This window comes from Tetrahymena thermophila, assembly GCF_000189635.1.
Source record: "Tetrahymena thermophila SB210 genomic scaffold scf_8254786, whole genome shotgun sequence".
In the NCBI taxonomy this organism is placed as follows: domain Eukaryota; phylum Ciliophora; class Oligohymenophorea; order Hymenostomatida; family Tetrahymenidae; genus Tetrahymena; species Tetrahymena thermophila.
Window position 1 is genome coordinate 56,048 of NW_002476542.1, and position 25,280 is coordinate 81,327.

The 25,280-nt window shown below is 23.1% G+C and overlaps 6 protein-coding genes across 6 annotated transcripts; 3 read left to right on the forward strand and 3 right to left on the reverse strand. All coding sequences in view use genetic code 6, as the record gives it.

Annotated features, from left to right (window-relative positions):
* Nucleotides 1–390: 390 nt before the first annotated feature.
* TTHERM_00550820 (MORN motif protein) lies at nt 391–7,596 on the forward strand (the record flags this gene model as incomplete). Its single annotated transcript, XM_001009173.2, has 9 exons — nt 391–1,848; nt 2,208–3,054; nt 3,104–3,239; nt 3,284–3,447; nt 3,503–4,693; nt 5,012–5,589; nt 5,641–6,265; nt 6,700–7,134; nt 7,193–7,596. The coding sequence occupies 9 exons, from the start codon at nt 391–393 to the stop codon at nt 7,594–7,596; spliced, it is 5,838 nt and encodes a 1,945-aa protein (XP_001009173.2).
* Nucleotides 7,597–8,532: 936 nt separating this feature from the next.
* On the reverse strand, nt 8,533–14,809 carry TTHERM_00550830 (ATPase, histidine kinase-, DNA gyrase B; the record flags this gene model as incomplete). Its single annotated transcript, XM_001009174.2, has 2 exons — nt 8,831–14,809; nt 8,533–8,754 (listed from the first exon to the last, which is right to left on the reverse strand). Exons 1-2 carry the CDS (start codon nt 14,759–14,761, stop codon nt 8,533–8,535), a joined length of 6,153 nt encoding a protein of 2,050 aa, XP_001009174.2. The 5' UTR covers nt 14,762–14,809.
* Nucleotides 14,810–17,613: 2,804 nt separating this feature from the next.
* On the reverse strand, nt 17,614–18,793 carry TTHERM_000550837 (ATPase, histidine kinase-, DNA gyrase B; the record flags this gene model as incomplete). The annotated part of the gene is made up of 3 exons (XM_012795926.1): nt 17,614–17,663; nt 17,866–18,032; nt 18,108–18,793. 3 exons carry the CDS (start codon nt 18,791–18,793, stop codon nt 17,614–17,616), a joined length of 903 nt encoding a protein of 300 aa, XP_012651380.1.
* Nucleotides 18,794–20,398: 1,605 nt separating this feature from the next.
* TTHERM_000550838 (hypothetical protein) lies at nt 20,399–20,820 on the forward strand (the record flags this gene model as incomplete). Its single annotated transcript, XM_012795927.1, has 2 exons — nt 20,399–20,692; nt 20,803–20,820. The coding sequence occupies 2 exons, from the start codon at nt 20,399–20,401 to the stop codon at nt 20,818–20,820; spliced, it is 312 nt and encodes a 103-aa protein (XP_012651381.1).
* A 190-nt stretch (nt 20,821–21,010) lies between these two features.
* Nucleotides 21,011–21,373, forward strand: TTHERM_000550839 (hypothetical protein; the record flags this gene model as incomplete). Its single annotated transcript, XM_012795928.1, has 1 exon — nt 21,011–21,373. One exon carries the CDS (start codon nt 21,011–21,013, stop codon nt 21,371–21,373), a length of 363 nt encoding a protein of 120 aa, XP_012651382.1.
* Nucleotides 21,374–22,997: 1,624 nt separating this feature from the next.
* Nucleotides 22,998–25,118, reverse strand: TTHERM_00550840 (sulfatase; the record flags this gene model as incomplete). The annotated part of the gene is made up of 1 exon (XM_001009175.2): nt 22,998–25,118. The coding sequence occupies one exon, from the start codon at nt 25,116–25,118 to the stop codon at nt 22,998–23,000; it is 2,121 nt and encodes a 706-aa protein (XP_001009175.2).
* Nucleotides 25,119–25,280: the final 162 nt, after the last annotated feature.

Genomic DNA, 25,280 nt, shown 5'->3' on the forward strand with positions numbered 1-25,280 from the left:
ATTAAAGCAGAAGAAATTATATATTTATTTATTAACAAAATCGTTTTCTTTAAATTAATTAAATTTCTTAGCAGGAATAGTAAAATATGATTTTTATGAAAAATATTTTAGCACTTTTGTAATTAGAATCGATTTAAAATTATAACTTATAAATTTTAATTGTTTTTTGATGTAGATCTATCTTTAAATTTTAAAACTGACTAAAATATCATTTAATAAATTTCATTCAACTTTTTTGATTTTGAGTAAATCGATTTTCAAAAGAAAAATATCATTTATTTTCAATAAAATAAATAGATTGGTGTTTAACTTTTTATACAAATAAACAAATATCATTCTTTCTTTTTTTAAGTAGATTTATCAAAAAAAATAAATAATATTTAATTCGTTATGGATCAAGAGAGCTTTGAAAAAAGGGAAAGCTCACCTATTGCTTAGAGAATAGATTAGTCTCATAATCAAAGCGCAATAGAAAACAGTTAGTTAGTTAAAAATTTAACCTAGGGGGAAACTTAGGAAGAAATAAATATTTCTCTTGTTATCAATTAAGGTTATGTATTTATAGTGAATAATGATTAAACTCCATTTGCATAAATTGCTTTTGTAGATGATTGCTATCCAAAATATAATGGAAAAATGGGAATTGAAAATTTTATGTAACAGAAAAATATTTAATCTGTCGCATGGACATCTTCATCAGATTTCATAGAAAAAATATACCCAACTCATGAAGAAAGAGAGTTGGCATTAACTTATTTGAAATAAAATATGAGAGATTCCAGATAGCTTTAGACTATATATGCGATTCTAAATGAAACAGTTGATAAAGATTGGCATGAGTCAGTTGTTGAAAATCCCCTTAGCATGAATCTTCGAGGCATAGAGATGATCCAAGAAATGCTCCTAGAAGAATTAATTTTCCTTTCTTTAAGATTGTTTTTGTAGTAGGGATTTGACTAATCATTTGATGGTCTTTCAGTTTTCCTAAAACTATAACCACTATAACTCATTTTAGCATTTGTTGACTGCTTTCCTTCATATTCAGATTTAGTCTACTCTTTAGTAATGAAATAGGGTATTATATAAAGGAGTATTCCAAAATCAAAAAATGATAGTAATAAAATTTCTAATTTAAGCTAAATAAGTTAAATGAAGTCTTCATAGTTAAATAGTGGATAACAAACACCTCTTCCGATGACTCACTATGAAGCTGAAAATATTTCAAATAACAATTAGTTAGATTTAAATAATGTTTAAAATTATTATAACAATACCTAAAATTTTAATCCAGATTAAAATTTTGCTGCTTATATTCAATCATTTATAAGGTTTGCTTAAGTAAAAAGAGAAGGAGATAATAAATATGATTTTACAACTCTCATAGATGCATAAGGAAGAATCGATTTGTTAAAAGAAATTATTTCTGAGTTAGATTGTTCCTTGCCAAATGTTTTAAAATAACTTGGGGTTAAAGAAAGATAGTCTAACGATTTTCTAAAAAAATAGTTTATATAGCAAATTAAAAACATCAGAACTTGCATAAATAACTCCGCCATGAAAAATGCAGTCGAAGTAAATGAAGATGAAGGAGCTATTGTTGATAGAATATAAACCGAATCAGACCTTGATGAATACTCTTATGAGAAGTCTCATCAAGATTATTTATTTTATGCAGATAGAGAGGATGAAATCAATTACTAACAATAGCAAACCCTCTATCAAGTTGCACCAAAAATTAATTTTGAATAGCATCGCTTAGAAGCATGGAACTAGCTCTATGATAAGATTAAATAAGGAGTTCCTCTCTCTAAATATGAAGAAGATTAATGGAGATATTTCGCTTTTGAGGTAATTTTAAAATTAATAAAAATGATTTCTATCACTTTAAATATTTATTTTAATTTATATCTAATTTAATTAGGTATTTTATCAATTATTTGATTCTTAATTAAGGGGGGGAGTAAAGTTAAATAAAAGGAACTCCATTTTTCTTCCCTATAAATTACCATAAATAGAAATATTATTGGTTTTGTTCTAAAATCCTACATACCCCCCTTTACTAATAAGAAAATTTAAAACTTTTTCAATTTTACAAAATTAATTAAAAAGTATTTTTCTTTAAAATTAAAATTAAATTTAAGATAACATTTTAACAAATTTAAATTAAAGAATATATTTTCATTGAATATTTAATTGAATATAAATAGGATAATTTTTAAAATGCATTGATTACTCTCGGAGAAAAAGTGCTTATCCAAGATTAAGACATAAAATCTGCATTAAAATGCTATCAAATATTGTTCTGTCTTGGTCATCGATAAAGTTCAACAATTTTATATAGTTTATTATGTTTGACTTAAGAATTTAGCTAAGCATAAGCATTAATTATGAACACTAACTTAAATGTACAAAAATCATACATATTAATGAAACTTAATCAGCATAAAGAAGCAATAGATTTAATAAATAGAAACTTTAAAACATCAACTTAAATAGGAAGTAAAATATAGTTCTGCTATATCCTTTCTAATATGCTATAAAAACAGAGCAAATATCTAGCAGCATTGACAGCCTTTTAAATTTTGAACAAAAGTTCAAGCTCAAGCTAAGATTTGAGCTTAATTTTTAAGCTTTTTTTGATTGGTAAGCTTGTATAAAAAGGACTTTATTTTTAGCAATAAGAATCTGCAGCAATAAAGATTTACAACTACATATTAAATAATTTAAAGCCAGCTTATATGTATGAATTTATCACTTTTTTCTTCATTAAGCAATCAAAAGATGAGATAAAATAATCAAAAAATAATTTTGCTCAATAAGTTATTGTAGGAGCTTCTAAGAATTCTAATGTAAAGGGTAGTATTTCTAATTAAATGAAAGGAAGTTCTTTACTCAGACAAGAAAGTAGTCACCTATCTAGTAAAAGCTAAAACTCAACCATGAAAATTTAAAGCGATTACTAATCAACTTTTTAAAATAAACCATCAGCTGAAAAAGCAGAAAAAACTTAACCAATTCCTTGGGACTAATTAATTTCTAATACACTTAACATTTGTAAAATTAATTTTAAAGAAGTTTAGCTAAAATATATTTTTTTAAATAGAAATTTAAGACATTAGAATTTTCCTAGAAAAAGAACATCAGCGATTCTATAATATAATTCATAATATAAACACTGACCACGAAACAAGACGTGATTATCTCATAGCTCACACTCTAGGAAACTCAATTTTATTTAAGTATTTTCTTTATTTGTATGTATGTCATTTAAAATATTTTTTAGATCTGAAAAAGAGTATAATAGAAGCTATTTCGATGAAAATAAATCAGGAATTCTAAGGTAAAACCAAAGATTTTGTAAAATTCTTAGCGATTTTTCAAACCCAACAATGATGTGGCCTCTAACTTTAGTCAAACCTTATGAAGATAATTAATCATTTAATTAAAGTAATTTTTTCTATCATTTTAAATAGCTGATTAAAATAATATCGCAAAAATAAAGAAAATCGTAACGAAGAAAGTTAAACTAAACAGTAGTAATAGTCTACTGAAGATGGAGATGTAAAAAAAGAAAAAAATAACAACCTTCCATTGATAAAATAAAACTTTTTGAATAATGGGAATTATTAATTTGAAGGAAGACTTGTTCAAAATCTACCTCCAAGACTGAATTAAGATGAAATTATTATGCATTCCGATGAAAGAGATGTTAAAAGATAATTAGGACATTTTACAATTAATAATTAAATATTTTCAAAGTGGGTTGTTAAATCTAAATACCTTTTTGAAGATAATGGCGATACTAATTTCTTGAATTTAGCATTTAATGTTTCTCCTTATTTTTTAAATATTTATGCTATTTCACATTAAGACTCTTCCATATTAACTGAGCCTTACTTGTGCACTTTCGAAGAGCTTTGTTAAAATAAATTATCTGATTATAACATAGACGAATAGCTAAGTGGTAAACTAATTAAAGAAATATCTGGGCTTTTCTAAATAGTTTCTCTGTGTGTTTCACTTCATAATAGCGAGCTTTATGGATATATTTCCTTCTTTGGCAAAAATATTCTCCTAGTTGACAATGAAGGATTTATAAAAACTCCAAATTTCTTAGTTTTAGTGGATGGAAGCTTTTAGCTAGATTGGAATACAATCCCTCATGAACTGCTTTTAGAAGAAGGACCTCAGTAATAACTATCTAAATGTGATATTTGGGGCATTGGTAGTCTCCTACTGTATTTATTTTACGGAAAAAGCATAGTTAATGAAACTAATTCCTAAAAATAAGTTGATAAATATCTTTAGGATGTGAACAAATTCAAGACATAGGAATACCTAGATGATTTATTTGCATAATTTAATATTAAATCTGAGAAAAACACTAAAAATTAGTAAGATTAAAAAGAACATTAAAACGAAGAATCTAATCAACCTGGTAGGTATTTTGAAGTCTCTAGCATGAGTTATGAGTTTAGATGGCTTTTAGAAAGCATAATTAGAAAATGTTTGAGATACGAAGCTGTCTCAAGACCAAGTGCTCTTGAATTACTCTTAGAAATTCATGAATTTATAAAAAAATCAAATCCTGAAGGTATTTTTACTCTCTATAACATTGACAGTGTTTCAACCAAAATTAAATCATTAAAAAGAATCTAATATTGTACAAAATAAGAAGGGCAAAAACAGGAAGGTAATTTTAATCTTTAAATTATTTCTATTTTCAATAGCTATTTTAAAAATATATTATTGAGTAACATCAAAATAACTAAATAAATAAATCAATTTTTTGTAAATTATAATTTTTTATTTAAAAAAATTAATATTTTTGTAAAATTTGTTATTTTTTTAATTTATAACTTGATCATTTTTAATGAGAATTTAATAATTTTTTTATTATTCAAGAGTTTAATAATTTTTAAAAATAAAAAATAAATGTAATTTTTGTAAAGTGGTTATTCACTTTTTGTTTAATTGAATAAAATAGTTAACTGTTTTAAAAATATAATAGATAAATACTTTAAATAGAGCAGTTTAAACTAAGATTCTGTTTAATAAGCTAAAAATAAATCAGAAGAACAAGAGGGAAGAAAAGAATAAAGCTAGTAGTTAAATACAATAAAAGAAGACAATAATGAGAGTTTCTCCAAAGAGCAAGAAAAAAATACCCTTAATTAAAATTAGAATGACAAAGTATTTATCTAAGAAAATGGATAGCCTTAAAAGCAATTAATCGATATGTCATAAAGAAAATCACATCCTGATTTAATATTTTCTGAAACACCTACACCTTAAAATAGTTAAAATAGCGAGTTTAATTCTAAATTAAATGGTGGGGAATAAAGTGATTCTTAATACTTTAAAAACAAAGAAAATAGACCTATCTCAGCAATTAAAAAAATAGGATCATTTCCAAAGAACTACATTTTAGATTCAATAAAAGAAAACGATTTTGAGGCAAGTAATGAATTTAATAGTTCTTCTTAATTTTATTTTATTCCTGGAGGTTCAGTTCTTCTTAAATAAGGAAATAAATCTTATTACTTCACTCCTTATAAAACAGAATATCATATTAATAGTAAACCAAAAGTAATAATTTAATTATTTTAAAAGTATTATAAAATATATTTAAAATTAAAGAAACAAGATGAAACTAGCTTAAAAGAAATTCTTACAGGGGAAGGTAAAATGCTCATGTAAGATGATAGAGTCTTCTAAGGATATTTTGGAAATTTCGGTTTGCCTCACAGTGGATTTTTGTTGAACTAGTTTACAAAAAAAACTTCAGTTTTAGGTTTTGAAGAATCTACAAGAATGCCAAGATCAGATGCTACAAAAACATTTATTGATGATACAAAGGATAAATAAGAGCTATTCAAGGAATAGTAGCAACTAAATAAAGTTATACAGTAGATTAATGGTCTTTTTAATTCAACTAAAAAATTCTTGGATTTCTTTGGCAATTGGATTTCTTGTGATTTTCTAGGAAGCAATTGCACACCTTCAATAAATAATAAGACTAGTCCTTTATTATTCATTACTGAGAATAAAACACTTTATATCCATGGTTAACAAGCTAAAGCCTTTTTATTTGATTATTCAATTATGACATATTCTATATTTGAAGAAATACCAACCCAAGGAATCGTTTCTGCATCTAGCCTGTAGCAAGAAGAAAAAATTTTAAGCATGTTAGATTTGATCAAATCTCTATCAAATAGTTGGCATGTTGTATAGCATTTACTTGAAGGCTGTAAATATAATGGTATTATTTATTTATTAAAATTTCTCTCAGCTATTTTTTTAATCAATTGATAGTATTTCACTATTATTAACTATTAATTATTTTTATTAATTATTTTTTGAATATTTATATTTTCTCTTTCTATTTAATCAATCTGATATTAAAAAAATTAATAATTTTATCATGTTTATCTAAATAAATTATTTTTTTTTAATTAATTAATTTATAATTATTTTATTATAATTTTTTAAATGATGTTTATTGTTGGAGTAAATTGTATTAAATTTAATAAATTTATTTTAGACTTTTTAAAAAATGAATGATTGAATTCTTAATAAATATTTCTAGACATTTATTGAGCTATATTATATAAATAAAGAGAAAATACAAAACTAAATAATAGTTGGATTGCTTCTTTTTGAGTTTATTTATTTATCTACTATTTTATTAAAAAGGTGGTTTATCTAACTGGGATCCTATAGATGGAAAATTGTCTTTTTATGATACAGAAATTTAAGTAAATGGAAGTGCATAAAAAAGTTTAATTTATTAAACTGTTTTAACTTTCCCTACTGGAGATTGCTATAAAGGTGGTCTTTTGAATGGCAAGTATTGGGATTACGGTAGACTTTATAGTAATAACAGATTAGTTCTAGAAGGAAAGTTTGTTGATAATTCTATGATTTATGGAACTTTGTATTACACTGATGATAAAATTAAATATGTTGGAGAAGTGTTTTTTGATGAATCAGATGATAGTTACAAGAAGCATGGCAAAGGAACGCTTTATATGAGAAATGGAGATATTTATGAAGGTGACTTTTCGCTAGATTTATATCATGGTTTTGGAAAGATTTTATATGATGGTGGAAAAAAAGGTTACTTCGAAGGTAAAACTTTTATGGATAGTTAGTTTAGACTCACTAAAATTTTTTTAATAAAATATAGGAGTATTCAATGAGGGTCTAAAGCATGGTGTTGGAGTTTATTGCGATAAAATTAAAGGTATTGAATTTAATGGAGAATACGAGTATAATAAAAGATCTAAGTATGGGATAGAAAAGGTAGAAAATAAGCATGAGTATTAAGGAAACTTTAAAGAGGGTAAAAAACATGGTCATGGAGTAATCTACTATAAAAAAGGTAAAATAAAATACTATGATGGTACATTTGAGGATGATAAAAAGCATGGAGGAGGAATTGAAATTGATGAGAATGATAATAAGTATTTAGTTAAATACTGGAAAGATGGTTTAATTAGCTCTAATTTAATGAAGAAGAACATTAAAACACAGTAAACTCCACAATCTAAATAATAAGAAGATGAAAATACTTTCTATAAGTTTATTTGAAGTTAAAAAATATATTTATTATAATTTAATTAATTTTCAAAGTTAATAACATATTAATCTTACAAATAAAACAATATGTATTTATATATATATACATTTTCTTAGGAATTTACATAATAAAAATATTTTTCGATTTTATAAATAAAATTAGTCTAATAATTATTATTTAACTATTAAATAAAATTAAAGCATTACTGCTGATACTTTAAAAAAATTTTAAATTTATTAAATAAACTAATTCTAAAATTTAAATATATTATTTCTTATTGAAGAGTAAAAGAGTAATTAAAATTAACAATTTTGATTTTCATTTTATCTTAAATACCAAAACATAGGTGTGTATGTGTATGTTTAAAGGAAAATTCTGAATGATAAAATAGTGTTAAATGTTTTAAATAAGTATATTTAAAAATTATTGTTAGATATAAAAATATTCATAAAAAGTGATAAGTTATATTAAATTAGTGCAATATATACTTTTGAATATAGAGGCTAAAGACAAGAAAGATAATTTAAAATGACTATAATTTAAGTATTAATTATTTATTTATTTATTTATTTATTTATTTTTGTTAATTATTTTTTATTTTTAATAAATATTGAATTTTGGAAAAATCTATTTTTAGATTAAAAACAATTTGCTATCAATTTATTTAATTTTATACATATTTATTTAATTGAGGATAATAATTTCATTTTTCTTTTGACAATTAGTATTTTTTGAATGAGATAAAATAAAATTTTTATATTTATTTATGAGTTTTTTTATAAATATGAATTAGCTTTTATATCAAACGGTGTTTTATTGAATTCTTATTATTTTAAAATATTGACTGACTTATTGGCTTTTTAAAAATATGGTTCATTTTTTAAGAAATTGCTTAGTTATTATATAGGTTAATTAATTAAATTTTAGAAATCATTCAATCTATGCTATCAAGAATTATTATTTCTTATATTTTTAACAAAATAATCAAACATTAGATTGATTAATAATTTCATGTTAATTGGCTTTTCAATAAAGCCTTCCATACCTTACTATATACATATTTATTTTTCGTTTGCAAAAGCTGTAACAGCAAATACAGGACTATGCTCAATAAACTTTTTTTTCATTAGTTTTTTTAACTCGCTATGCGTTTTATATCCATCCATAATCTAAATTTAATTTAAAAAAAAAATAATTAAAAATTAATTGAATAAAAAGATAATTGAAAATTAATTGAATAATTACAGGCATTTAAATATCCAATAAGAAGACTTTGTAGTAAGCATTTTAGCTATTTTTTAATTCTTTTACTTTCTAAAGTGCTTCTTCACCATTACCAGCTTTATGAAAAATGACATTGCTGCACTTTTTAAACACCATTTCTAAAATATTTAAGTTAAAAATGTTATCATCAACACCAAGCACATAGCTTTTTTCTGGAAATGTATGGTAAAGCATTGAATCATAATCATCTATTTTAAGTGTTTGACATATTAAAGTAGAGTTTTTAGTTTCTTTTCTTTCTAGTTTCACTCTCTTAAATGGAGAACTTGGCTGATATTATTAAATCTGAGAAACTTACTGCTGATTATTTTAAGGAGATTACTGCTGCAATATTTGTTGTTATTGTTATTATTATTATTAAATTAAGGACTAGACTTTATATCCAAGTTTTGGATGAGGGCTAATTTAATCTATATAAATACTCTCGTGCTTATTTTATATACCTGGTGAACCGTGTTCTAATAAAGATTATTCAGGAGGAGGTTCTTAATTTTCGAAATCATCAACCACATTATTTTTATTAACTACTTAATTAATTTCTATCCTTTAGTGAGAGATTGTATTAAAGTTAAACAAGTTAGGCTTTTAAAGATGTAAATTAAAGTATTATTACTAATTTTACTGATGTTCTTAATTCTAAGGAAATCTCTGCATAAATATGGAAGGACCTAATTATTTTAAATTATTAGGTTTAGTTGAAGTCGAATTGTAAACACGTTTTGGAAACTGACCACTTTAATCTACTGATTGTGATTGATGAAGAAAATTATTTATAGCTCCAACTGTGATACAAGAATCATCAGAAACATTTTGCGAATGATTTAATCTTTGTGATTAAATATGGGGAGACTCATGAATATTTTAAAAGTAGGAATTGATATGAACTTAGACAATATTATCTTATTCTTTTATTTCGTGATTGAAAGGTGTAACAAAAGATTATCTATGGTGCATGTTAAAATTTAAATTATTTGAATTCTAGTTTTAAGCTGTAGAATCGTCAATATTTCTAGTCGAATAATTATTCTAGTCTATTTTATGCGATTTATTCTGAGAGTCTTAGCTGTGATTTTATTTATATCCTTTATTCAAATTCAATGATTTAAGATTTGAATCCATATCTCCCTCCCCACCATTATATTTTTATTCAATATCTTCATTAATATCAATACATGGTATCCTTTAATCGCTTATCATTTTTTTATTATCAGATATTATTTATCCTATTCTTTGCTGCTGAACCTGTAAAGCATGTTGAGAATTTAAATGTTAGCCTTTACTCTAATTCTTTTTTTTCTTTTTGTTGTTTAATCCTCCACCAATTGCAGAGGAAAGAGCACCTTCATGATCAAATGTAGATACCTGATTTAGTTAAGCAGATTAAGGAAATCTATATTTCTAATTAGTATCATATTCTAAAGACATATATTTTTCCATTTTAGGTTAAGAATATTTAAGGTAGGAGAGATTCGATTTATCTCCATTGAAGCCATTAAAATTTTATGTCTAATTTTCTATATCTTTTTTTGTAGTGTTTTAAACAATTTTGTTATTTGATTGAAATTCACCTTCAACTACATCTGATACAGCCCCGTTAAAATCATTGATATCATAAATCCTACTGTTATTTGTATTTGGTATTTAATTTTGAACCAAATTATTAGATCCTCTTTTAATGTGTTTTTGAAACGTTGACTGAGGATGCTGCTAATTTTCATTTATTTTCTTCATTAGCATTTAATTGCTGCTTTGAGCATGAGCCTACTAACTTATATTTGCTGTTTGATTATTTTAAGAAAAAAAATTTATTTCATTTTTTTAGGGATGCAAAATATCTGGTGTGAATATTCCTCCTCCGAGCTCATTTTAAATCTACAACTTTTATAAGCGCTACTTTAATTCATGTATATCTACTTTATTTTTTATTTTGTAATCACTGTAGAGTAAAAACTTAAAGGCGCTCCCTACTCCCTCAGAGGATTTGATAAATATTTCATGAAAAGGACCAAGGATGCCTACAACTTTTCTAGAGAAATCAAGACCTAAGCCTGCACTATTTTTTTTACTAAAATCTCTTTCTCTGCTATAATACTAAATAAGTTTATTGCTAAATAGACTGTGCTTTTAGCTTTCGGACATACCTTAACCACTATCTTAAACTTTAACCCAAATCAACCCTTTTTCTTACTCCTTAATCTTGACTTAAATAAATCCATTATTAGTATATTTTATTGCATTCCCAATTATTTCAAATAAAACCTGCAAAACACGTTTTTTATCAGAGAAAACATTATCTAAATTTTGTGGGATATAGAATTAAAATGTGAGTTTCTTTTCTTAAATTTAATGAAGGTAAAGATCATAAATTTCTTCTATTACATTTTGTAAGCTGAAACTTTCAGGATCAATATTAAGTTTACCCTAATTTGTCTAAAAATATGACAAATCTGTCACAGTATTTATAGTATGTAGCAGTATTAATCCATTATTTTTAATGATATGCAGGTTCTGTACAACAGATTCTAATTCGTTAAGCTACTACTCTTGAAGTGAAAATATAGCGTTAGCATTATTATTTGTTAATTATGTAGCTATTTTTTAAGGGCTGTTAGAGTTAGGATTGCTTATGAAATTATTTAAGGGCTGATTTAAATTATTTTGCTATTAACTCTCTAATTATTATTAAGGATTTACACTAGAAAAATGTTAATTTAAGCTGGGATAATTATTAATTACACTTGGAGTGTTATTATTTTAGTTATTCAATACTATATTAATTTAAGAATTTGTACTTGCTTGTCTTAAATATTAGTTGCTATTTATGTTTGTATTATTATTGTTAATAGAAACAGCATTGATTTGCTGATGATTATTTGCATTATTTGCAATTTAATTATTGCTTTACAAAATAGAGTGGATATTCATAATCTATCTTTAACTGCTTGTTATTCGATACTGCCTCGAATATTCATTTAACATAATATCTGAGAGATTGATGATGCTATTTAAAGGAGTACGAGAAATATGCTGCATTGTATAAAGCAATTCTTCTTTGTACATTTCTAACTCTCTAAGTTTTTCATTAACAAGTTTTTCTGTTGTCTCAGTAACCAATATTATAAGAGCAGGTGAATTATCCCATTCAATTAAATTTATTTTAAAATCAAATTGCTGAAAACTAATTTCGGAAGTCGGTAATTGTACTTAAATTGTACTATTTGCAAACATATTTTTGTCTTTTGTTGCATTTTCTTCGCTCTTACAGCTGCTGCTGCTGCTACTACTGCTTTCTTGGGATTCATTTTCATCATCTTCATTTTATTTCGAATTATTTCTTTCCTTATTATTCGTTTTACGTAATTTACAAGTATTGTTAGATCCCAAATGCACAGTCTTAATATTTTAATCAATTGATTACATTTATTCATCTCTGATGTTGCAACTTTCATCTTCAAATTGATTGTCTTTAACTTTTTAATGATATTTTGATTATTTTGGAGTCGAACTTATCCTATTCTTGCTTGAGGGCTTCTCTTTCTAATTTGAAATCTGCTCTTTCAACACTTATTGATTTAATTCGCTTTTTTATTGGCTGTCTTAATTACTTGACTTTAGCACTCCATAAATAAGTTATCCAAATGAACTTTTTTCGTTTTTTTTATCTGCAGCTTTTCTGCGATCAGGAGAATTATTATTTGAAAAGGCACTTTATAAAATTTTAATTTTAGTATTGCTACTTCCTCTGTTTTAAGAATCGTAGTAAGCCTCATCCCCACTTGGAGTTGACTTTCCAATATTTCCTCCACGGATAGGAGAAGCACCATTAAAAGCTGCATTTTAAGGAGTATATGAACTGACAACTGCATTTATATTAATAAAACTGGTCTTTTTTTTAAGCTTTAAATCTGGGTTATTTTCTATCTTAATATTTGATATATTTTAATTAGTTTTTTGGTTTTATTCTTAAAGATTTGAAAAATTCTTCTGTTTGATAGAAATTTCTGATTAAATTTATTTCAAATTACTTGCTTAAATCAGATTGCTGCTATAATTAGCCTTAATTAAGGTACTATGATTATTAGGAGTTTAAATCTTATTTTTACTGTTAAAAGGTGTTGAGCTATTTTATCTCTTCTAAATTCGCTAAGTTGATTTGCCTAGTTAAATCATGCTGTTTGTTTTCTTACTTTAATCAGTCTTTAATTTATTAATGATGCTAGGCTGATAAACTTAATGTTTCTGATTCTTTATAGAATGGATACTCATCATATTATTTTATTCATTTAGCTACTTTTGTTGCTCTTACTGAGCTTTGAGAATATCTTCAATATATTGAACTAACTTATCATACAACGTTTAGTTAGAATTATTACTAGAATTTCGCTTTGTATCTCCTTTCTAATTCTCTAATTAATCATCCTTATTGTCTTTCGAGTTTAGGTCAAACGAAGACGTGTCTCCTTAGCTTTTATTATCTCCCACAGACTTATTCATTTCTGATTTAACTGAAATTTCTTTAAATTTTTGTAATATATTACTCTCATTACTGCATTAGAGCTGTTCAATAGATATTTTATTAGCAAATTTTAGTTAAAGTAGCTCGTTACTACCTTCAGAATAGTTGCGAGCTACGACAATTAAGCCAGAAGATATCTACTCGTGGATCATGTTGTAGAGACTTGGAGAATTCTAGTCTTAGTGAGAGTAGATCTCAGCAAACATAATTCTACTCTTCTTCTCTTCGTAATAATAGTAGTAATTAAATACAATAGTTAAAATAATCAGAGAAGTCAAAAATAACCAAAATGAGTTTTCGTGATATAAGATAATACCAAAAGTGCAAGTGAGCATTAAACTAAAAAGCAATCTGAAATTCCAGCCAACCATATTTTTAATAAACAAAAAGCAACCAATCATGATAACAAAAGATTTGATTAATTCATATCTTAATTCCATATATGTATCCAAATTATCAGATGACTCAAGAGAACATGAGTCATTTGTGGCAGAATTAGAGGAAGAAGTGTTAGTAAAACTGTCATATAAATAATCGTTAATATCTCCAAATAATAATCTATCTAAGTTAACCAATTCAGCCAGTTAACATAGAATAAGAATACCTCTTACAGTAAGCTTATCGCTTTTGCTGATACAAATTAATCCCAAATTCAATATTGCTATGATTAATTGCCATATAACTTCAATGAGAGAGTTATGAAATTTATATTATAAAGAGTTACCAGGTTGTGAAGAAGAATTTTACTAAGTAGAGTTCGCCTAATTACTAAACTCACCTTTTGAAATGTTAATTATAAATAAAGCAAGATAACTTAAAATTAAACAGGACTAAATACAGATAAAGCTATCAAAAGTATTCTCTAGCCTAGTTTGTATATATTTAGTTTCCATATCTTTATTTTAAAATTGCTACACCTAATTAGTGATCAAATTAAATATCGAAAAAGAAGCATTTTTTAAGTATTAAATTATTTTCTGGCTAACTTCAAACTACTCCTCAGCTTATTCATTGACTTCATCATTCAAGTCTTCGTGCTTGCTATTAATTTTATCCTCTTCTTCCTATCTCATAGTAGCCACTGCAGCGGCAGATTGTATTTATTCTTAAAACTATCTAGAAAAAGTAGATTTACGCTCTCTCTAAACCTAAAAAGGTGAGGTACTTATTTCTTTAATGCTGCTTCGAATGTTAGAAATTTAAGGTTAATTTATTGTATTTCTTTATTGCAATGAGGCTTGATCTTGAACACACCTCATTACAGGAGTATTGTATTCCTACGCTTCTTCTTGTACAATGTTCTCCTAATTTTAAATGTTCTGATTGCTACCTATAAAGTGAGTCTAATTTTCTACTAATTGACTCTCTCTTTTCATTATTAGATTCTCTTAATTTACTGTTTTTTTAAATATCTCACAATGAATTAATAACAATCAAAGCTATCAAAATAATAAATCCCCAAAACCAAATAAAAAATCAAAAGAATAGGAATGCATTGAAATCAATAATTAAAGTGTACAAAGTTATTAATAATCAAAATGCATGCAGCGAATTTAGTAAACAAACAAAATGAATAAATTGGTTAGTAAGTGCATATCACTCATGCAAAAATTGTAATTAGAAAAAGATAAAAAAGTAGCAATAAATTTTCTACCTCTTCAAACATTCTTAATAATTTTTTTTTTTTTTAATATCTTGAAAAATTTAATCAAAATTTAAAATACAAAACTTAATCAAGAAACTCATTGATTCATAAATAATTCAAGACTTAATACATATTTTCTTTATTTTAATCATTCTGTTTGAATCTTTTGCATATTTTTTAACCTGTATGTGAATTATTTTAAAAATATTATTCTTGATATTTATTCACTTTACTATTCATTTCGCTTGTAAATACTTCTAGAATTAATTGCTTTATTAATTTTCTGCTATTATCAAAGCATAATTTGATTAAAAGATTTTTTTTTAATATTTATTTACATTAATTTGAAAAATAGCCTTACTCTCCAACTTAATAATTTAGTAAGTTTGTTGTATTTTATTGCTTTTTCTTATTTAGAATTAAATATTTTGCGGAAGTTGATAAATTTTTAGTACCTTAAAGAATTAAAATTCATAAAAAATGAAAATGAATTTAGCTTCAATAAAATGTAATATGATTATTTTCTTCTATATTTATATCCTATTAAATTATTAATTAAGTAAAAGATTTTTAATTAACTAAAAGCTGAAATATATTCCTTTTTGCACTTACAAACCTATTAAAAAATTTAATATTTGCATGTTAATAAAAATACTATTTTTTTATTTATTTTTTTACTTAATCTTTTTATCTAAAATCTCAAAAAAAATAATAAATAAATAAATAAATAGCTAAAAAATCTCCCAAAATTTTAAATTAGCTTGTTTGTGTATTTTTATTTTGAAATTGTTTAATTATGCATTTTTAAAATTAAATAAAGAACTTCAATCATTTCAATTTATTTTAATCGAAAAAGATATTTTTTGAAAACGAAATAAACTGATAGCATAATTAAGCTAGAAAAACTAATATGATATTTAACAAAATTCTACTCATTCTTTAAAAATATTAAAGAATATATCTGGTAAAGTTTGTTAGAAATCATATTTAATGAAATTATATTGATTATTTTACAATTTATTTCATTAAATTTTTTCTATATTTTAATTAAGTTCTTTACAGCAAGTAAGTATTATTTATTTTTATTGGTTATCGTGTTTAGCTTTAAATCTTTCATATTTATTTGTATTTCTTTTTAAAAACTATAAACCTATCTTAACCTTGAAATAACTTTCAAAAATCAAATCGAAATTTAAAAATCTAATAGCAGTAATTTATCTACGTTAAAAAATTAAGTTTTAAATCGATGAATGTGTTAATTAAAATAAAAGATTTGTATTAAACGTAATTACTACTGATAATGTCTTTATTGAAATAAAAGAATTATTAATAGAAACTAAAATTTGCTTTTAGCATTTACTTTTATTAATAAGTTTGAATGTTTATCATGCTTTAAGTATTTCTTGCAAATTTCATAACTCAATTCTTTAAAATACTTAAAGATTTTTAATCATTAGAAGATATTTAATGAAAAATCAATGTAAAAGTAAGATAAAAAGCATAATAAATCACTAATAAAATATGATTCCTCTATTAATTGAATTAAAGTAATCTCTATACAATAAATATTAATTTTTGATTGATTTATTTATTAACTGACAATTAAGTATTTTTTCTGATTTATAGCAAAAATTGATAATAATCTTATATAATAAGCAAATTTCCTATTTTGCTTTTTAAATATATCCAATTTATTATTTGTGGTAGCAAAAAATAAGTTACATTCAGGAATATATTAATCTATTTTAGATTAACGATAGACTTGCTAATTAAATTTCTTACAAATATATTTATATAGTAAATATCAATTACTTTTTTATTTTTGGAGCAAAGTATCAGAGTTAGTTCCATAACTAACTAACTAACTAACTAACTAATTTTTAAAAATTTTAAATTTATGTTTTTAATAATTTATGCACACCAATGAGCAAATTAATATTTTTTCGTTCATTAAAATAATGAAAATGCTAATTAATAATATGCTTTAAATTATGTTTTTACTAATAAATTTAAAAGTATATTCCTCACTTGGTAAGAAGAGCTATTAATAACATTTTTTAAAAATATTTCAAAACACAATTTATAAAATATTTAAATGTGTTAAGTTTAATAAAAAATTAATTAGAGATCAGTGCAATAAATTATTAAACATAGATTTTTAAAATTTTTTAAATAAATAATAAATTTATATAATTAAATAATTTAAATTATTTATTTGAATGTATATTTTTATACCAAAAATAAAAATATTTTAACTTTGTTTTATTTTCAAAAATTTTTTACTCTCTTTGAAATATTAAGTTTGTTTGAATAATACAAAATAAACACTGTATAAGATAAAGGATCAATAAGCAAAAACCAGCAAATAAATCTAATAAAAGAAATTTAAATTAATAGTGAAAAAAACTGTAGAGCAACTAACCAATTAATGAATTAAAAATAGCTTAATTTAAAAAATAAAATAAAATAAATTCTATTTATTATCTATAATTTAAAAAAATTACAAATTAAATCCTTCATATAAATTATATTTTTTAAATTCTAAAAAATAGGTAATAATCTTTAATTAGCAACAATAAGAAATCAGTTAACAATTTCTTTGGACCATTTATAATATTGAGCACTTTAAAAATCTAATTATTAATAATGAATTAATTATTTTATTAATAATAAAATTCTCATAGTTTCTAATTTTTTTAGATATTTATAATTTTACTCAATAATAAATTAACTTTACATCAGAACATTTTTTTTCAGTTTTGATAAGTGAATTTAATGATTATTATAATTCCTTCACTTATTTTTAAGTTTAGATTCTGTAAAGATCATATTTACTTTTAAGATCGATTTCTTAGTTATTGTTATTTTTTAATATTTTTTAGATATTAAATAAGTTGTTAGATTCTTCAATTAATTATTTTTCTAACATACTTAGTTTATGTTTTAATTCTTTTTGTTCATATTTCAAAATAGTTGATCTTTAGTTATTTTACTCAAAGTATCTAAGTGGTATTAAATAAAGATAAAATATCTTAGCTTTAAGTAATACATTTAGAGAAGGAATTATGAATGATTACATCTCTTCTTCTAAATCATCATCATTTTTGAAAACTATTTCAATTCTTTCTTAGATTTATTCAATATTTTCATAAAAATTTTTTTTGTTTTGTTAAACTTAGTGTTTCAAGAGCGAGAATTTTTTAAACAGTCTATCCTTACTGTCATCATTACAGTTTTAAGTATGAGAGGAGTCTTTGGTTATTTTCAAACAAGCCTAACAAAAATTAGTTTGGCAGATAGTGCATAGCATGCTACCACAGTCTCCATTTTTATAATTTTTCTAATGCTACAAAATTTATAAAGTTTTGATATCATAGCTCGGATCTAAACAGTCCCATTAGAATTTTTGCTCACAAGTCAAAGGTAGATGTGCTTCTTGTAAGCAAGAATCACAATCAAGCTATAATCCACAATCACATCTTTAGCTACACCTATTCTCCTAATCTATTTCTAATTACTTTTCACAATAAAGTAAATGACATTCTTTGAAATTTAGCTTCTTTTAAAATTCGCTTTCAAAGGATACATCTTAATAGTCTTAATAGTTTTCGTAGTCATATTAAGCATCAGATAAGCTATCATCTTCAGTATCAGTTGAGACACTTTAAGTATTTTTTAAAGTATTAGTTGAGTCACTTTAAGTATTTTTTAAAGTATCAGTTGAGTCACTTTAAATATTTTTTAAAATCAGTACACTTGCCATTTTTTTAATTATTTTATTAATTTATTATTATTATTATTATTATATTATATTATTTTGAAAAAATGATAAGTTAATATTTAAATTATAATAATAAAATAATAAAAATAAAAAATAATTTAATTTAATTTAATTTATTACTTTTATTTTTTAAGAAAACAAAAATTAATCTGGATAAAATTAAATCTAAAATTCTAACTTTAAATTATTAATTCTAAAATTCTAATTTTAAATAAAAAATTCTAATACAAACAATCAATCCTCAAACAAATATTTCTGCCAGCTATAAATATTATTTAATAACAAATAAATTATAACTTAATAGTACTCTGATTCCTAAAACCTTAAAATTCTCTAACTCTTTGCTTAAATTTTATACATTTTTTTATTTTAAAAAATGATTAATATATAGATAGAATATAGTTTTATTTAATAATATTAAAATATTTATAATAAAATACTTTTTTAATAAACATATTTATAATTAATTACTTTTAATAATTAAAATATAATGTAATTGATCTTTTAAATATTCTAAGTTATTTTCTTTAGAAAACTACCAAGAATTTGAATTATATTCTTCGTTCTATTAAATTTTTAGTATTTTATATTTTAAAATTTATAGATTTATTAGAATATTTAAGTGCTTTTTATATATTAAATTTAATAAAATTTATATTTTATTCTTCTTTATATTACATTTTTAATAATTCTAAAGATAATTAAGAATATATCGATTTTTTTAGAATAATTAAACATATTTTTGTTTCAACAAATTCTAATATCTTTTATCATTTATTTTTAAAAAATAGCAATAATAAATTATTAATTCAGTAAAATAAAGTATTTAAATAGATAGATCTTTCTTTGTATTTTAACAATTTTATTCTAATAAAATTAATATTATATACAAAAAAATATTTTTGATAATTCAAAACTATAATGGTTTATTAAATTTCTGGAGATTACTTATTATTTTAAATAACAACAAAATTAAACTTTAAAGTCCCAAAACTATTTTATTAAACTAATTATTAAGTTCTTTTTTATTTATTTATGCTTAAGTATTTTATCAGATTATATTAATTATTTATGCAAATCAATATATTATTTTAGATGAATTTTATCAATAAAATATTTCTTTCAATTAAAATATTGCTTTTCTATTAATATTTAACACAAATTTAGACAGAAATGATGAAGCTTATAAATATTTTTATTTTAAAACTAAATGATAAAAATCTAATTTTAATCATAGTTTAGTATAAAATAAACTCATTTCATCAAAATTAATCAATATATTTATTTATTTACTTACATTTTATTTTTTAATCTTAGATTAATTTATTATTAAAATTAATACTTTAAATTCTAATAAATTAAGATTAAAAGAAATTAAGTTATTAAAAAAATATAATTACTCCAATCTTCATAAATCTTTACTGATTATGCTTAGTTATGATAAAGATGCAAACATTTTATAATTATATATTTTATAATTATCTTTTTACTTTATTTTAGAAGAGTCATTAGTTAGTTTTTTTTCCAAAATTTATGGACCTTAATTAAAAAATCTATCCACCTTAATTGATAACAAACATTATTTTTATGTAATTCATATATAGTGATCACATAATTTAAACATTATAAAAATTCTAAATTCTATTCATTCTTAAAATTCTAAATTCTACCTAATTCTAAAATCTAAATTTAATATTTTTAAAGAAAAAAACTTCAAATTTAATTCTTTCAATTAATAAATAAAGTAATAAATAAATAAATAAGGCAGGTTTATAAATACATTTTATAAAAAATGTTGATACTTTTAAAATTTTAAAAAAAATATCTTTTATTAACTCAGTGAAATCAATAATTTCTAAAATGGCAATAGCTGAAATAATAGTATATATTTTAATAAGTTATTTAAAATTTATAATTATAATAAAAATAAAAAACAATTATGTAAAAATGTAAATTTCATTTTTTATTATTTATAATCAAAATTATTTTAGAAGTACTTCAACCTTTGATAAAATTAGTTGCCTAAGTTTTCAGCTAAAACCTTTTTGTTTCTATTAATGTATAATACTTTAAGTTCATCTATAACTTGTTTAACCTACTCATAATAGAATTATATTAGCCTTGATTTAATATATTGTAGACCTAAAAGTACAGCAGGGTCCTTCTATACGACTAGTTGTAATATTTCAATTTACAAATATGCCTTCAGTGTGTAGTGAATAAAAGTGTATAAAATTAAGCTAATTCATAACATTGAATTACTAAGCTAAGCTTGGTCTGTATAAAATTGAGTTTTCTTTTTTAGGTAACGGTGCACTGTCTCATTAAAGATTTGAAAAAATACACTCTATATATTATTCAATGTTCATAAATTTGAATTCTTTAAAAAAGATGAAATTTAAAATTGTTTACCCAATTAATTACCTAAAATAATAAAATTCATAATCTGAACTAATTAACTTACTCAAAAGGCATGGGTTAATTCAAGCAAATTATGGATTATGTATGTAATAGTATTAATTAAGTATAAATTTAATCATATATTTATGCTTTAAGCAATGAATAAATTGAGATTTCTATTATGATTTTGTTGAAAAATTAATAAGTGTAAATTTTTTTTGAATTTTCTGCTTTTGTTTCAATTAAGAATTTAATCTTTTAATCATATTAATAATAATCCTTAAAATAAAAATTCGATAGTTTACGATAATAATAATAATATTTATCTTAATTAGACTAATAAATATTGTCTTTGTTAGTCTTATTTGAATTTAAATATTTTGGGATGGATAGATAAATTATTTTTTTATTTGTTAATATCTTTGCATTTAAATATTTTTATTTTTCCGTTGAATTTTACGTCAATAATTTATTATTTAATATATTTTAGAGTATTATAAAATAATTAAATAGGGTTAATTTTATTTAATACTCATAATTAGTTCTACTTTCTATTCATTTTTAAATTATTTACTGAATTTATAATAGAAATTTATATTTGATTATATTTATATAACTTTAAATAATTATCAAATTTATATAATTTTTAAATATCGTAGAAATAGCTCTTTTAGAAATTTATCTTAAAATAGACAAAAATTTTAGACTCTCTAATTATTTTATTAAATTATTATCCAACCCAAAAATAAAGAAAAAATAATATTAAATAAAACAATTTTTAGTTGGAATTATTTGTTAAATTATTTATTTATCTTTAACTTCTAGAATTTAAGTATATTTCTACTATATATTATAAAATTAATATTATAGAGCAATTCATAAATACTTATAAATATTTTAAGTATAGAGCTAATTTTTTCAGTGAAATTTAATTTGAAATATAAAATTAATTTAAAAAATCAATGTTACTAAAGTAGTTTGAAAATTTTATTGCTATTTACCCATTTTATAATATAACATTTACACTTGTAAAAAGATAAAATTTAAGGAGAGGGAATTACACACACTAAAAATTTTAAGATAGTTTCTAAATAACAAATAGAGTAATTAAAAAGCTAAGCAACTAATCTATATATTTCAAACTTTACAATAAATGTTTGCTCAGATTGATAAAAATAAACCTGAAATTTAATTAATTACTTGTAATAAAATTCATGACTATCAGATATTGAAATTAAAAAAAATTTATATTTATTAATTTCCTTTATGTTCAAAAGAGAATTGATAAAAAAGCATTATCAAAAACTCCAAAAATCAATATATATATGTATTCATTTTTATGATATTTGTATGTTTTAAAAATAGACATTTATTCAACTTTGTATTCACTTGTAAAATTTAGTGAGAGAATTAGAAAGATCAGCAATTTGTTTTATGATTGTTTTTAAAAGCAAATAGTGTAATTAAAAAACAAAGCAATTGGAACTTACAAATTTTACAAAAAAATTAGCTCAATTGATAAAAATATACCTGAAACTAAATTAATTTCTTGTAATTTAATTCAAGATTGTCAGAAATTAAAAGTATAAAAATTTAAAAAAATTTTTTAACTCATATTTGAAAATTCAAAATAGAACAGATACAAAAATAATAGTAAAAGCTGACAAAATTTATGTATGCATTAATTTTTATTTGTTTCGGAGAACTGTACAAACAAGTACAGTAAAAATTTGTAATAATTTTAAATAATATTATACAAAGTCATGTTTTATATGAATTTATGAAATCACTTGCATGAGCAATGACTATTATCTTAAATGCTCATTTATTGACATGTCTTTTGATGATCTAGAGGGCTAAATAAACTATGTTATGCATATGGATAGTTCTCTCCATATATTAAATGTTTAAAAAAGTGATGCAAATTGTATATTGTAACTAAGTTTTATTAGTTTTGAGCAATTTAATTGCCGTATTTTTCATTAATTTCAGGGGGAATGTTGATAAATAATCCTGGAAGATTAATCTCAATGAACACGCTTTAGAGTTTTAGGATGTAGAACAGCCCTTACATATGTAATCCATGATCATTAAACATGATAACGGTTGTGTCTTTTAATAATCCACTTTTAGACATATCATTTAAGAATTGGGAAAGATATTGATCCAAATGGTTTATCACTTCACCACTTCCCTCATGACCATACAAAAATTCTAAATGAAACACTTTTTAATTATCTTAGTACTTTTACCAAAAGTTTTTAGCATACTCCAAAGGATACTCTGCCAAAGCTTTTCCATATAGGCATCTTCTTACCAATGAATAAGGACCTTTAGTTAGAGAAAAGGTACTATCTGGATCGTAATAGTTAGGATCGCAAGCATAGGACTAGGTTTCATGGTCATATCTCACAGATTTCATTTAATTCATTGATTCTTCGTCTATTCCTAATGAAATAGTTTGGCAATAATCGCTAGTGTGGCCTGTTACATAACCTTATTTTTTTGCATTTTCAATTAAAGGAACTAATTTTTCATTTTCTGGTAAAATAACATCTCTAAGACTTTTTCCATAAAAGAAGGTTTAGAGATTATCAAATGTGAAAGGCTTTAAGGAATTGAATCTATAGAATTCAAAAGACTAGCTTTTATTCTCTTCTGCAAACTTGGTTTAATTACTCTTTTTGTAGCTGTGTTGTTATGCATTTTATTCAAACCATTTCACAGTTTTTGGCATTTTTAAATGCATTGATTATCTGCTTACTGCATCAATAAAAATTAATAAAATATTCTTAGTCATAGGCTTTTCATTCAATTCTTCGGCAATTTTCTTCCTTTCATTCGATAGAGTTTTATTAAATTGTACATTTATCAAATACTTTTGTTCCTATCTATCAAAGATAACATCATGTTTATCTATTTCTGCCTCCAAAGCTGTATTATAACCTTTAGCAGAGTTAAATACAGTTTACTGCATTCTTTCATCAGTTCTATCTAGCTCTGAGTGTTAATTTAAATTTGTAAAACCAATGTATCTGCTATCGCCTACAGAGGTAGAGAAGAATTTAGTTGTTACTTCTTGTGTTTCTTTAGTTCCAGGCTCTGAATCACAACCATCTAAAAGTAGTGAGAAATCTTACCAGTGATGAGTTATTTTATACCAGCATAATGAAGGTACAGGCACTGAGCATACTCCTTCTATCTCTTCTATTTATCCATTTATTCCTTGAGACCAATAATCACAAGAAGAAGAAAGTTTGTTGAAATAAAAGTGAGATACTAAAATCAGGAAAAAGGCCAAAGAAAAAATTACCCATTTCTTTTTAAGTCTCCTATACATTTCAAGCCATCCTCTAACAAAAAAGTATACTATAGAAAAAATTATTGAAAATACTATGTGAAGGGCATTCATTGCTCCTATATAAATATGCAAGTTGATAGTATGGTCATTAAAGCAAAAGAGATAAATTGATTATAACATACCATAAATTGTTACAATTCTGGTAGTAGTACTTCTTTCAATAAACATGTGCATCTAAGCTATATAAACACAGCAGTTAAACAAAATCATAGGAACCCATATAGGTAAACTAGGGATTAAGAATTACTTACCACACTTATCATCTGTCGAATAAGGGCATCTTTGTGATTTCAAGTTAAAATAGAATATTAACTGAATTATACTTAATGTAATAGAGAGTCCAGTGCATACATATAATTTATGTTTTTTTATTAGTTCATGAAAATCTTTAAACTTTGACTTAACTTTACTGCATAATCCTTATTCAGAAGGCAGTGATATATTTTCTTAATCATTTATTGTGTCAATATTTACTGCTTTTTAGTCATCTATCTTCATCAGAGACTCTTCTACTAGCTAATATTGAGTTAATCCTTTTTATTTCATTTTTGTTTTCTCTTTTTAAATCTTCTTTAAAAATATGTTAATTTTTAAATAATAAATTATAAAAAGTATGCTTCAATCTCAGAATTTAAATGAAAAAGATTTACCTTTTTGTACTAAGAGTAGCTTTCTATTTATAGAGACTTACAACAAAATTTAAAAAAG